Source organism: Haliotis cracherodii, unplaced genomic scaffold (genome assembly GCF_022045235.1).
Source record: "Haliotis cracherodii isolate W230 unplaced genomic scaffold, xgHalCrac1.p SCAF_8, whole genome shotgun sequence".
NCBI lineage: Eukaryota > Metazoa > Mollusca > Gastropoda > Lepetellida > Haliotidae > Haliotis > Haliotis cracherodii.
The window spans coordinates 38,646,529-38,661,992 of NW_027266341.1; the positions used below are offsets into that span (position 1 = coordinate 38,646,529).

The window sequence follows — 15,464 nt, forward strand, 5'->3', positions numbered from 1 at the left end:
TGTTTAGTTACGTAAAAAGGATTCTTGGTGAAAATAAGGACGGGTGACATAGGTCTTATACAAATATGTTAAAAGTAGTTAATGAGTTGTTATACCATTCCGATATAAATCGGACGAGGGTAATCACTTCCGTGTTGTTGACAGGGCGTCATATGTTTTGTGCAACAATTTTGTGATAGTTAGTCAGAACTTACATCGGATGATATAGAACATCTGAGGATTCAGTCCAAAGGTAACACGGGTAGATTTGAAAGTAAAGAAGGGTACTTGTCAGTTTGCATGAATGTCATAAAAATATATTTTAATGTTACCTGATAACTTGTAAAAAACTATGCCTAAATCGAACTCTGTGATTGATGAAAATCAGAGCCAGAGGCAGTGTAAAGTGCCATAACACATCTTTACGGTCAAGTGAAATACTGTTCGAAATATCAGTTACTTTTCTTTTCAAATTCCTTCTGTTCATGAAATTCTGTCAAATTGTGATATCAAGATTGTGTAATTATGAAAGCATTCTTATTTTACGACTCCTTTAAATGAAAAATTGTTAAAGTGCTACATTTTGTTTGTTTGTTTGTTTAACACTGCACTCAGCAATCTTCCAGTGATCTGTAAATAATCGAGTCTGGACCAGACAATCCAGTGATAGACATCATGAGCATCGATCCACGCAATTGGGACAGATGACATGCATCAACCAAGTCAGCGAGCCTGACCACATAATCTTGTTCGTCGCCTCTTACGACAAGCATAGTCACCTTTTACAGCAAGCATGGGTTGCTGAAGACCTATTCTACCCCGAATCGTCACTAGCCCGTAATGACTGTAAATTGTACATAGCCTACAACCAACCTGGACATAGGAATAGAATGTGCTGAAAGAAAAAAGCAGCCAACAATTTATACCATGCTGCTAGGGATGACTGGAAATTGGAAATTGGAAATCGGAAATCCAGGTCTTGTCAGTCCGATATGAGAATTAAGATAAAACAGGCATTGTGGGTAGAAGCCGGACCCGGGAAAATCCTAACAGGTGAAAACTGTTTAAAACAAAGAAATTTGCAAAACACTTGCACAAAACAAAGCGCTTTGCATAGACTACACAGTATGTAGCTAAACAACTGCTGTTGTGGATCTTAATTAGGCATTGTCAGTATGATATGCAAGGCTGACAGGTGAGAATTGAATACCTTCAAGGCTGCTGGTGACACACAGAAAACTTTAATTTTCTGAAGACATCCAAACCCCAAATGAGATGTGAACTATCGTGTCAATAGTTTGCTACGACAGGAAACTGACAGCAGCGATGACACCCATGTTTGGTTTTTCCAAATTTACGCAATTATATTGACTTCCATAATGATTAAGGGTGTGCAGTAATATCGGTATATAGGTCAGTTAACTTCTTTGATGGGTCAGTTAAGGTTAATTCTTTCCACGATACGTATCACAATATAGTTTTTTCATGCTTGGTATATCGGGTGATTTCAAATAGTGATTTGTATGATCGCATTGATGTTTAATGTTATAGCATGCACCTGGAGCATATTTATTGAATGAGTAAACATTATGTTGTACCAGCATCTTGTTTTGTTCCATTTATGAACTTCAATTCATACACTGGTGTTTCAAATTACTTCTGAAATCCAAAATTTAGATTTATACAATAGATCCTGATACGTATCACAATACAGTTGTGTGCATATGGTGATACACTGTTAACCTCAAATACCCATCCCTAAATTAATAAGCCAATATTGGATCAAGTGTAGGATTAGAAAACTGTTTGAAAGAAATATACAAGCAGTTTTACAGTTATGCAATCACTTGAAATGGATGTTCCCAAAATGTTGGCATGTCTTTACTGGCAAACAGTGAACATCACAAATGGGTAACTCTGGTACCGGACATAACAACTTGTGCTTTAACCAGCTGACACTTCACACTTAAACATAGTCCTGTCATCAAGAATAAACAGTCATGTTTATGCTGTAGGCATTATAGAATGTCAAAGTAATATCTTGCCTTGTATTGTTATTTTGATGTGCATAGCATTTTACTTTTCTTTGAATTTTCAGATTCAACATGGCATGTGCCCCAGTCCCAAGAGAACAAGGAGCAAGGCCACTCCCCCCTCGGCCACCTCCACCCAACTTAACTTCAGCCGAGAGAAGTACATTTTCTCATTTCAAGAAGCTTTTTAGTAAAGCTCACCAGCATGTTGATGATGCCCTGTCCCTGGATGAGGGAGGGAGAGACTTGGATGCCAAGGAGGAGTATCTACAGGCGCTGCAACTCATTGACCAAGCAATGGCTATGGATTGTGAAAACCTTAATTTTACAGCTGATGATAAAAATTCAGCCAAACTAATGCAGCAAAAAATGACAAAAACCAAACTTCAAATTGAGTACAGAATACAGTCCATAGAGAGTGAAGAAGCTGCTGCTCGGGCCTATCCGGATGTGGAGGAACGAGCCAGGCAGGACTCTCCCCCTTCATACAACGAGGTGATGTCCGCCGGTGTGTCCAGTCCCGTGATGGCCCCTGGGGATGCCATGATGATGAGTTTGGGGGACAGTATCATGAATGATGAGAGACAGAATGGGGATCTTACACAACATGCAGATGCAGTCAGAACATTTGAGATTGCTGATGGCGTGCAGATATTTTTCATAACACCTCAAGGTTACGTGAGCGCTCCATCGTACCCCAGTTCCTTGTCGGTGTTTAAGTTCAGGGATGACCAGAGCGGAAGTACCCAGAGGCCACCGACGTTTATGCAGGTGAATGACTGGGTGTATCCACTGATTCCAGGGACATCGCCGTCACTGAGGACCACGTATGGGGCCTACATGTTCCCCGACACATCGTCTGATGTCCCAGGTGTGTCGGTCTGATTCTTCATACAGTTAGTTTGGTCATCAGGACCAGTGTTCAAAATTAAGCATGAAAATCAAGGGGACTTCTAGGATGCGATTTGTACCTCAGACTAACCTCAGTGAATATGTATTGATTATTCAATGTTGCCATGGCAATAATTTATCAGGTGTATCAGTCTATTTTTGGACTGAAAGGGAAAGAATCCTTACTTTGCTTTATGATTGTATTTACTCTTGGATTCTGTCCACTACTTTTATAAAAGATGTTCTAATAATATGACATTATGGCTAATTTTGCCATTATATTCAGCGTTAGAAATTGGCACTAGTCCTAAAGTCCTTACCAAACTGCTCAGTAGTAAAGGTATCCTAAGGACTAGTAAAAATTGGCCTATTTTAAGGGTTTTGCTATATGTTATCATTATAAGGACTAGTGGACAAAAACTGTTAGTTTCTAACCCTGATATTATGTCTACAGTAAAATCAAATCCAGCTTAAAATTAGCACCGTGTTATTACATCTTCCCTAGGCTAGGTAGTTAACTGACTATAAAGCTTTTGAGGCTGGAATTATTGAGTTATATTTTGGCAGGACTAACGAGTCTATGCATTGTCAAATCAAAATCGCGTAACAAAATCAACATTTGGTTGATGACCATCATTTCAAATTTCGGTCGACTACAGGATTTGCAGAGCATGTGTACCGTCAACTGGGTGACAACAGATATTTTCCGATTCTTTTTATGTTTTTAATCAAGAGGCTTAAATAATTTGATGCACTTCGCAAGATAAGACCCTCTTTGTTTCAATATAGATCTTGATTATTAATCAGATCGTCTAGACTGGGTGCTGCCATTTTGTTTGAAGCAAATGGAAATGATTTGAGAGATGGGATCTGATTGGTTGATAATAGCCGCTGGTGGTGCTACAATCGGGCCCATAAATTCCAGCCGAGTTCGTCAAGGGTGGAAACTTTACAGTCAGTTAACTCCCTTGCCTCAGAAAGATGGTGTTATTATGATTATTTAGAAAATATCCATAAATTTGATCTTATTATCCTCGAAAAAATGTGCTGGGTTGTTGGTACAACTATTCATTGTAGAAGATAATTTATGTATCGGAGACATGATAATATTTACTTACTCTTTAAACATTCACTCTTCAGGAGCTGCAGTGGGGTTGATGTTGCCAGACACAATGGATGCTGAGGAGAGACAGAAGTTTGAACACCTTCTACGATCATTGACAGTGATGGAGGACCAAGTTGTCATTTCCCCAGAGGGAATTCCTTCAGAGCCAGCACCAGCCTACCCTGACATATCCCGTGTGGAACTAGCGCCTGTCACCTACCCACAGCTCCCAAGCGCACCAATGGAGCAGGTTCCGAGTGCACCAGTCGAGCAGAGGGAGGGAGCTCCTCAGTCTGGCGAAGGTGAAGGTCACAGGGAGGGTATGCAGTCAGACACGACCTCCGGGAAAATCTCAAAGGGAATTCTTGTAGGTGAGAAGTTGACGTGTGCATTTTGTCACTTTTCGGATATTGTTGCTGAACCAGGGCACTCACCAGTTAGTCCTCATCTTCCCAAGACAAGGGGGTTTAACAAGTTCCACCCTTGCCGAATTTGGCTGAAATTATGGCACTAGTTTTTGGCTGGACTAACGAGTCTATGCATAGTCCAATCAAAATCGACATCCGGTTCGTAAACTGACGTGCCGATATTTTCCAAATCTTGTCATGTTTTTAATCAAGGTGCTCACTGGTGGCGCTACATGAGGCCAGACATTCCAGCCTAGTTCGGCAAGGGTGGAAATTGGACTTGACAGTCAGTTTACTCCCTTGCCTCGGGATGATGGTTAGTCCTTGGCTTTAGATCGGCACAATGAGTGGGGATTCTGGGAGAACCCCATATTTACCCCAGGTAACAAACACTTTCTTTTGTATGCAAATTGTGGGAGTGGCAGGTGCTAGCAGTAGAGCAGAACATGCTTACCCTTTGTGTGAAGGCCTGGTGTTATCAATGGTATACAGTGATCTGTACATAGCATTTTCAATTCCATTTTGCCTTTCATGCCTAGTGGAATCTGTTTCAGCAGATAATCCAGAATGGTTAATCTCTGGCGTTGACACTTTGTATTGATATTATCAGAGCTAACTACGAAGCTTCGGTTAGAACTGCTGATCGTATGTCATCGTATCCTGACAGCAGGAATAATTGCTCATGCTATCAACCTCTGCCTGGTCGAGTTTCAATTATTTACAAGCTGCTGCGATGTAGTTGGAATATTACTGATTGGCATTAAAGATGTCTCATAGTCAGTGACTTATACACATTGTATATAATATTATTATGCCTCAAAGTGATATTGACCGATGAGAGAGCAGAACTTCTGACCCCACATGAGCCTGTATACCGTCAGTAAAAATCCAAGATGGTTGATACTGACCTGATATGAGACCATATTCCGTCAGTAACAGCCATTTTGGATTTTCCAACACACACCTTACATATTTCACTATATATAGGTACAGAAATTTGTTATTTGACGCTGTTTTGTGTTTTACTATCATTAATTGTAATGTGCAAGGACAATAATCTGTCTTTTAGATCACATTCGTGACTTTATTGACAAAGATAATAAATAAAATTTTCAACAAGGTTTGGCTTCTAAGGTTTGAAGAGTGGTCTCCCTTTGACATCAGCAGTGATGTAAGTGTCAAGTTTTCATTTTGACATGATGACAAGCCTCGCCAAATATGTTTCTGCTAACCTAATATGACACCGTATACAGCAGCTAAAGACAGCGTAACTAATAATACAGAGCTCCAGATAAGCTGCGTATCTGTGTAAAATACGCATCTGAAATGCAGAAATAAACGCAGTAAAATAAAATCCAAGCGTATCAAATACGCAACGAACATTACAGATACGCTACAAAAATAAAACTTGTGCGTATCATCAAAATATTGTGAAGTAACCCTGCGTAGATGATTAGCAAATCAGCAACTTATTTTGAAATTATAACCGGGCAATCCATCAACCTTGCCAAACTCCACGATGACAGTTACATCATGATCATTTGCCATCACACTTTCTTGTGGAAGTATCGTGGTATTTTCGAGTCCTATAAAGCTCTCGAACTTAAATACCCACATGTGTAAAAACTAGTGGGTAACAGAAATTTGAATACCCAGATAGAATTACTGATACCCAATGATTTTAAAATGCATGGGTAAAATACCCACAACATCAAAAGCTTATCTGGAGCTCTGTAATATCAATCACTTGTTTGCTTGGCCAGACTCTGGCAGCCATGATATAGCTAGATATTGCTGACTGCGGCATAATATCAACAAACAAGAAGTTGAAGTGATAGAGACTCGAGGTAATATTTCCTTGTCTGCTGTTAGCGGCTGACTGGATCACGTGGGGCGTGGGCAAGGGGGCACAGAAGGCCGGGCAGCTGATCAGGTACGGGTCCGGCAAACTACAGCAGCAACTACGGCCAGAAGACAGACCACGCCCCATCGACCCTAAAGTACAGAAGGGAGCCAAATATGCAAGACAGGCCACAGATGTGGCAGTCAAAGTCAGCTCCTTCGTAGGTATGTGTCTGCATTGTAGGTCTGTACAGACATGTGTGTGTTAAGAGCTGGTTAAGGTTCAGGTATATATATGATCTTATTTCACAAGGCTGGTATGTGGTCATATTTCACAAGGCTTACATGTGATGGTATTCCACAAGGCTTATGTGTGATGGTATTCCACAAGGCTCATGTGTGATGGTATTCCATAAGGCTTGTGTGTGATACTATTCCACCATGCTCATGTGTGATGGTATTCCACAAGGCTTATGTGTGATGGTATTCCACAAGGCTTATATATGTGATGGTATTCCACCATGCTTATGTGTGATGGTATTCCACAAGACTTGTGTATAATTGTATTCCACAAGGCTTATATGTGATGGTATTGCACAGGGCTTATATGTGACGGTATTCCACATGGCTTGTGTGAGATGGTATTCCACATGGCTTGTGTGAGATGGTATTGCACAGGGCTTCTATGTGTGATGTTATTCCACAAGGCTTATGGTTGAAATATTGCTAAAAGCAGCATAAAGAGAACTCACTCACTCACTCTATACTCCACCGTTTGCATCTACAATTGGGGTCTAAGTGATCACTATGTGCAACTGTGAGCTTCATTGTTGCATATGACCACCAAACTACAAACAAGTCTGAGACAAAGTGACAACACTCACTTCATTTCGGTAGTGTCCTCATTACTACACATAGATGAGGCTGCCAACCCGCTTTGGGTACATGGGATTCAGGGATCTTTTTAGAGGATATTCAGAACTTGGCAGTGTGGTACGTGGGACACAAATAATATAATACTTGGTACTTAGATTCAATATTTTAAAGAAAATATCAGTGCATGGTACAAATTCCTTTATATATTTTATGTTTTCAGTTAATTTACTTCAAATCGTACCCTTCTATGACGTAGGAACATGTTCTATGGGTTTTTGTCTCTGATCGACATTCTGCCTTTGTTGACTGAATTCTGAAATACTTTTGAGTTTTGTGTTACGTAGTGTTTGGGATTCAGGGGTATGCAAATGAGACTCAAAAACTGATGGTATTCAGTTTTCAGGGGATGGGGGTTGGCACCAGAAACTGATCATTGATCACAACTAATGTTTTCTTTTCAGTGGGCAAGTTAGCTGATGCTACTGCAGCACTGGGGAGACAGGTGGCGCCCCACATCCGTAAACAAGGGGAGAAGATACTGCCACAGGTGTTTAAACCTTCAAAAGATGGACACTCCAAATTTGATGGAGTGCTGGAGGTGGCAGCTAGTGGACTTAAAGGTAAGTCATACTTCTCTAGGCTATTCATAACTTTCTTTAATATTTAAAAATAACATGAACGAATCTTGAGTTGTTTACTTGGAAGACCAACACATGAGGTGAGCCCGTTCAACAGTGGTGGAACATTCTGAGTTATGTCTCTGTTTTAAGAATTATTTGGTCCCTGAAAATGCTTCACTTTCAATGGTGCTGAGGCTAAGGTGTAGACATACCGTATTCGACATAATAAGCACCCAGGGTGCTCTCAAAATTATAAATAGGGGGCTCTCATTAGAATATTATTTTGTCGAAAAAAACAGAGTTGAAAGATATATTTCGTGGTTTATGCTGACCGCCTCAAATGTTTATATACGAGAGATATATTTTTCCAGAATTTAATGGCCCATAATTAACGGTGCATATAACACACGAGTATTATACGCGAATAAATAAGTATTGTGTACATTGATCAATCGGAAAGGGTGCTAATTGGGATTGCTCACGGGCCAATATATTAGCAAATATCGCCGTGTGCGCTTATTAGAGCGGGGCGCTTATTACGTCGAATACGGTAGTATCCATCATAGCTGCCCCATGGGGGCTGTATGACTTTTGTAAAATCCTGATTGAATGAGATTGTACAATTTACTCATGGAATAATTGTTGTTTGAATGAGTTGAGAAACAGTATGTTTGTACGCTCCATACCTACAGTTGACTCTGATTGTAGAACCGAACACAAGTTGGGCTGTAGAAGTTGGAGAATAGTATCTTCATTTTTCTTCTGTGAACTCAAAGTCTTCTGAAATAAGTTTCAGTGAACTATATCTGTTCTGTGTACAGCGACATCGTGTTTTCGTGAATTATTTCTGTTCTGTGTACAGTGGTGTTATGTTTCAGTGAATTATATCTGTATTGCGCACATTAACGTTATGTTTCAGAGAACTATATCTGCTCCGTGTACAGCGACATCATGTTTCAGTGAACCTTTTCTTTTCTGTGTACAGCAACGTAATGTTTAAGTGAACTATTTCTGTTCTGTGTACAGTGACGTCATGTTTCAGTGAACTATTTCTGTTCTGTGTACAGTGACGTCATGTTTCAGTGAACTATTTCTGTTCTGTGTACAGCGACATCATGTTTCAGTGAACTATTTCTGTTCTGTGTACAGTGACGTCATGTTTCAGTGAACTATTTCTGTTCTGTGTACAGTGACATCATGTTTCAGTGAACTATTTCTGTTCTGTGTACAGCGACATCATGTTTCAGTGAACTATTTCTGTTCTGTGTACAGCGACATCATGTTTCAGTGAACTATTTCTGTTCTGTGTACAGCGACGTCATGTTTCAGTGAACTATTTCTGTTCTGTGTACAGTGACATTATGTTTCAGGGTTTGGGACCGTCTACATGGGGCTGGAGACTTCAGCGAAGGCCCTGGCGAAGAGTCTGGCAAATGAAACAGTTGGCATCGTCAACCACAAGTAGGTAGTCTGACAGTGATACCATTCTTTTTGAACAAACATGCTGTAGCTTTCAGATTCATTCTGGGGAATGTGGCGATACCAGTTCATGCTGTGTTCCAGCTGTAGGCAGGAGGTTTGGGCAAACATCTTCAATATTCACTGGTTCATATACACTACGTTCCTACCACATCCATGAACACAGACAGACACTTGTGGTGTAGTCACTATTTATAGCCAATACATGAAACCAGACAGACCTGTGAAGATTCCGGGGTAGAATAGGTCTTCAGCAACCCATGTTTGCCGTAAAAGGTGACTATGCTTATCGTAAAAGGCGACTAACGGGATCGTGTGGTCAGGCTCACTGACTTGGTTGATGCATGTCATCGATCCCAATTGCGTGGATCGATGCTCATGATAATAATCATTGGATTGTCTGGTCCAGACTCGATTATTTACAGACTGCCGTCATATAGCTGGAATATTGCTGAGTGTGGCGTTAAACAACAAACCAACCAACATGAAAGTGCAGCCTGGTGAATAAAGCATCTTACTGGAGAGTGGAAGGTCAATCCCTGGCAACATCATACTAAAAGATGTTAAAAGATGGTACTTGTTGTAACCCTGCCTGGCGCTTGGTATTAAGGTGCTAAAACAAGGACTGGTTGACTTGGCGTCAGTATACTGTGTCTGAGTGGGGTATCCATCATAAGATCTGATGTGGTATCTACCCCTATAAAACTGGCATTAGTCCGGACATCACTTTTTGAGTGCAATAATCTTGAACTCCATTTCATCTCACCTGCTAAAAAATATATAAACTACCCAATTCTCAGACCAATGAGTGCTTAGATTACATCTCGTGAACGGCAATATTTCTCATTCAACTTGTATCACCACTTGGGGCCAGCCATCTGCTCTACCCTGCTCTGCAGATCCAATATCAGGCAATGATGGGATTCGCATCATATAGAAGGATCATTTGACTTCCGGTAGATATTAACGACTTTATGATAATTTCATTAGCTGACTAAAACTAGACACACATCACTGTTACAGTGCAGGAGACAGTAGTGTATACAAGCATTGGCAAACTGCTGCAGCCATCATTTGATTCAACAGTGTTAATAATAATGTGTGTACTCCATACACTCGGTGCATGCTCAAAGTTCTAACATTATTACCCTGGTCATTTGAGCAGTGTGCAGTCGATTTTCATTATCAACTCCCTGGGGAGTATACAACCCAAGCTGCCTTGTCAGGTGCTAGAAGGTTAACAGTCATATTTCCATTCCTTCCCACGGGGTACCTGTTTACAGCATGGTTAACAGAGGCACATTTCGAACAAAGTCACTTACCTAAGGAGACACCACATGTGCTGCATGTGCTTCAGTGTGGGGCAGACCGAAGCCCTAGAAACTCTCAGAAGTAACGCTTGACGTGTTTAATCTGTGGGAAAAATATCCTGATGTGTTTCCTTGCGTAATTGTTCCATGTATTTGAGTTGGAAGTGAAGTGTATTTTGAATGATGCTAGCTGTGTTTGTTCTTGTGACTTACAGGTATGGCGATGAAGCGGGGAAATTCACTGAAAACACTCTCTATTCTGTGGGAAACGTTGCCATGACAGCCTACAACGCAGACAACCTCGGCATCAAGGCTATCACGAAGCGTGCAGCAAAGGATGCTGGGAAGGCCGTGTTACACGACATGCAGGATGAGCGGGCAAAGAAGCAACAGACTGACAGATGTGATCTGAACGGGGAGAAACATCCCTGTCCCTCACACGAAAACCCCCCACAGTGAAACATGTTGTGTGACAGGTTCACTGGAACTGTAATTTATGTTTGAAAGGGTTCCAATAATACAGAGGACTCTGGCTAAACTGGCATCACAAGGAAATAACAGTTTCGAGAGAGTACATTTTTTGCAGAGAATGCTAATAAGAGACAAGACAACATTTTTTCATGTCATCATATGTACATGTACTTTATTCAATACAATAAATCTCATTGTAAAGCGGGCACTCAGTTTGAAATTGGTTAACTCAGTTGCTGTTGATCGGTTACTCTTAGTTAATTAAGCTTTTGTTTATGGCTTACAGTTTTAGTGATTGTTCATTTCAAATTACGGAGGGGCGTTTTCAATGGTATTGGCAATTGGGACTGTGTCAGAACCCAGTATAGACAAAGACCGGTCTTTATTGAGATTATTAAATAGAGAATCCCACCCGAGTGTCTTTGATATCAAATATATCAACACGAGTTGATAAAAGTGGAAAAATTCTGAGGCTTGCCGAGGATTTTTGCCACTTTTATCAACGAGTGTTGATATATTTGATATCAAAAGACACTCGGGTGAGATTTTATTTATCATCCAACATCATTCTTCCAACTTTTTCAATTTGTAGACATGACATTATCAGTACACTCTGCCGAGACTAAAATATAATGCCAGTTCGTACAGTGCCAGATTAGACAAAAGCCGGTTTTGACAGAGTCCACTGTACTGTGTTTGTATTTGAAAGGGTTTCAACAATACTCTTTGTTGAGGTGAGTATTACAGCTGGGTATTTATGTACTAGTCATTTGGGCTACTGACTACTTTGACACTGCTAGCTATTAGGATATTTAAAAGCATTTCTAACACCCTAAGAATATAGACATTATACTGTGAAATACTTGACTATCATCTTGAAATGTATTTTAAAATGTTGAAATTCAATGTTGACTGGTAAGGCATACTAGACTTGCATGACTTGTTACTTCAGGTAGCGGTACTAGTGTTCTATTATAGTGGGCGCTGCCGCAAGTGGGAATCATCTTTTTGTGTTATGTGTTGATTCTTCTTCAATCTCATTAAAATCAGATCTAAGTTCTCGCTGCCGCTAAACAAAGATCTGAGGACATTCCATTACAGTACACGTCAAAACGACCTTTCGAGAACTTTGACCGACCACTGAAATGACTTACAAGAAGTCGACATCAGCCAATTAGAAAGCAGCTTTCTCGAGCTTTGCAGCACTCATTTCAAGCTGGAGACTTCCATTTCAGACTACCCTTGAAAAATATGTTGACACAGTTCTCGATTAAAATTTTGAAAACTGAACAAACGAATATTCTGGAATGCCTAATATATGGTTGAGATTGTATGACAGTGCTTCCCACATACTTTGCAACGTCTCCTCTGTCAAATGTTTATCCCATGGAAGTGAAAGATAGACTATAATTTTGACAGAATCGGCCGTACGGTCTGTAACTGTTGTTCGGAATACACTGTGTTAACGTTTTCAAGATTGCATGATTAGAAAACACATTCTGACTGTCACTTTCATGATCTGGTAAGCGACGCTTTGATTGGTCGGATGAAAGTTTGTTCTGATGTAACCCATAATGGGATGTCCTCAGATCTTTGTTTTGCGATAGCAAGAACTGAGATCTGATTTAAATGAGATGGGCCTTGAGTCAAAGGTGAAATGTTTCATTCGCAAGAACTGATCACTTTATACATGGATATGCTAGTCACGGGATATGTAATTTTCTGTGATCAAAGACTCATGAATGTTCTTTATCATGATGAAAAGTAACAACTGCAAGAACAACGGGGAAGGTGAAGCCATGCCCTTTGTACTTGCAGCTATACTTTTATATCCAATATTGTTCTATCCCTTCTTTGTACCTCATAGTATAGCAACCAATGGACAAATTGACTTTGAGTTCATATACTATTTATAAAAGTTGTTGATTTTGAGATATGTCTTTGTAAGGAATTTGTCCAAGGTGTAGAACAAATGTGAGTGAGTGAGTGACTATTGTTGAACTTCAGTCAGAAATATTCAATCTGCATGATGGCAGCAGTGACCAGGTAAACCAGTGGGTGAGAGCATGAGCACCCAACCTGAAGTCACCGAACCTGGCATGGCATACTTTCGATAGTTCTTCTCCGGGATCCAACCGGGATCAGTAAATGCAAGACTGAATTGGAGAGCAATTAGAGTTAAAATGAATTAGATCAAAGATTGTACATTTTGAGTTACATCAAAATGTGACAAGTATCTACAAATAGAATAATTATGTAATCAATCAAAACCTGTGTATGTTGTCCTAATGGACACACTTGATTTTTTCTTTCTGTGGGTCACATCACCTAGATCAAAGTGTGACTGTAGGAAGTGGAGTATTTCAATTACATCAAGACATGTAATAATCAACTATTTTGATGAATAACTGTTTTATCTCCTTGCAAGTTGTATTCATCTCGTAAGGTAATGGAAAGAAACTTCCTCCTGAAATGTCATTTGATATATGTGTTAAATTGATTTGACTATTTCATGCTTATTACATGTTATCTCATTTTGTTATGTTGAAATGAAAATAAAACTAACAGCTATATGGTCTTTTTTTATTTGTCATAGGCAACAAATGCCTTATGACATGTACTTCTTGGAGTCTGTTTTAATATGAAAGCTCAAACACTCCACTACATTGTGCTGCCAACAGATTCTGCAAGATGATTGTGGAGTTCAGGTATAAGTGAGGGACTTTCAAAATGAGTCTGGCTAAACAGTTGAGTTTGATAGCATGAACAGCTGTCCAACAAACATCAAAATATGACACATTCTTCTACAAAATTGGCACAAGTTTCTGTATATTTTGATGTAGATACGGCTCCACTTTTTTGTTTTTCCTTGATACACAAAACTACTACTCATAATGCCAAGTGTATACCTGATTATATCTATCCAGAGTTCTCTCTAGGAATGTTCCGACGTGGGTCATTAATTTTGAATATTCCAGAGTGCACCCACACTTGCCCATACAGCACAACGTTAAAATGCCCCATGGTATTTGAAAATGTGAGTGGTATGAGGGGACATCTTGAAAACTGAATCGACATGGTCACACAGTGGGACCACAAGATCCTCTTTGAAATCAGATCCCACATGCACAGTATTCTGGACTCATGTTGACCAGAATGCCCACAATGACTGTGGTCAATGCTCATGTTGTCACTCACTGGATTGTCTGGTCCAGACTTGATTACTTGCAGACCACCGTCATATAGCTGGAATATTGCCGAGTGCAACAACAAACAAAACATTGACCGTGACCAGTACTACATAAAGATTGATCCATCACATGTACCATGGTAACATATTGATATTACTGCTGTCAAAAAAAGTGCCTTCAGGAGTAAAATCTAGAATGTACAGATCAGTACATACTGTTAATTTCTAACACTGATGCACCAATTCTAAACATTCAATAATTTCTTCAGTGGCAGATTATCAATATGTTTGTTATTGTGATACCACACTTTGCAATAATTCAGATGTTTGATGACGACCTGTACATCATGGAGTCAAACAGTGGTTGATGTATTGAGTACTTGACTTCCATGTTTCCACTGAGAGATCACGAGTGGTAGATCCTATATATGCTCAAATATGTTCTACAGTGATATTGCCATTAGATAAGGGATTGTCTGTTCAAAACTACCTTTAAGTCGGTCAGTGACCGCGAGACGAAATACTTTTACTTCCAAGTACAGGAAATCAAGACGGCCCACATTTCAACTTGACATATCTGAACTTTTCAATGAACACAAGGTGATAAGGTGTTAATTGTCATTGATGAAATGGCTGATCATTCAGACGAGTATATAAAGATGTGTCAAATATGTACTGAAGTAAATTGTAACATTGCTGTGGAATGTCACACTAGGCATAAGTGAGTGAGTTACGCCGCTTTTAGCAATAATCCAGCAATATCACGGCAGGGGCACACCAGAAATTGGCTTCACACATTGTGCCCATGTCGGGAATCGAACCTGGGTCTTTGGCGTGACGAACTAACGCTTTAACCACTAGGCTACCTGACCGCCCCACACTAGGCATGAATTGAGTCAATAGTTAGAATGTGCTTTTCTTCATTTTGTTCACTGTAGGATAGGTTCCAAAACATTTTTTCCAAAAATACACAAATGATTAGTTCTTGATTAAAGTATCAAAACCATCAGAAATCACACTTCTGTACTTATTCTAGATGCTCATGATAATAATCACTGGATTGTCTGGTCTAGACTCAAGTATTTACAGACAGCTGTCATGTTGCAGGAATATTGCTGAGTGCGGAGTTAAACAACAAACCAACCAACAACCTACTAGGGAATTCCTAGGGTTTTCCACACAAATGTGAACATGGTGAAAGTAGTTAATTTTTACGTCCCATGAACATATTGTGAAAATGGGTCTTATGCACTTATGAGCA

At 39.9% G+C, this 15,464-nt stretch overlaps 1 protein-coding gene across 1 annotated transcript; it reads left to right on the forward strand.

Moving 5' to 3' along the window:
• Positions 1 to 126: 126 nt before the first annotated feature.
• LOC139449631 (spartin-like) lies at positions 127 to 13,570 on the forward strand. The gene is made up of 7 exons (XM_071231109.1): positions 127 to 232; positions 2,078 to 2,883; positions 4,044 to 4,379; positions 6,288 to 6,482; positions 7,595 to 7,753; positions 9,124 to 9,214; positions 10,758 to 13,570. The coding sequence occupies exons 2-7, from the start codon at positions 2,085 to 2,087 to the stop codon at positions 10,999 to 11,001; spliced, it is 1,824 nt and encodes a 607-aa protein (XP_071087210.1). The 5' UTR covers positions 127 to 232; positions 2,078 to 2,084; the 3' UTR covers positions 11,002 to 13,570.
• The last annotated feature ends 1,894 nt before the right edge of the window (positions 13,571 to 15,464 follow it).

Excerpts from the sequence above, each read along its gene's own strand:
- LOC139449631 (XM_071231109.1), top strand. The coding sequence starts at position 2,085 with ATGGCATGTGCCCCAGTCCCAAGAGAACAAGGAGCAAGGCCACTCCCC. Across the intron at positions 4,380-6,287 it reads CTCAAAGGGAATTCTTGTAG|CGGCTGACTGGATCACGTGG; the intron begins GTGAGAAGTTGA and ends GTCTGCTGTTAG. Across the intron at positions 6,483-7,594 it reads CAAAGTCAGCTCCTTCGTAG|TGGGCAAGTTAGCTGATGCT; the intron begins GTATGTGTCTGC and ends TTTTCTTTTCAG.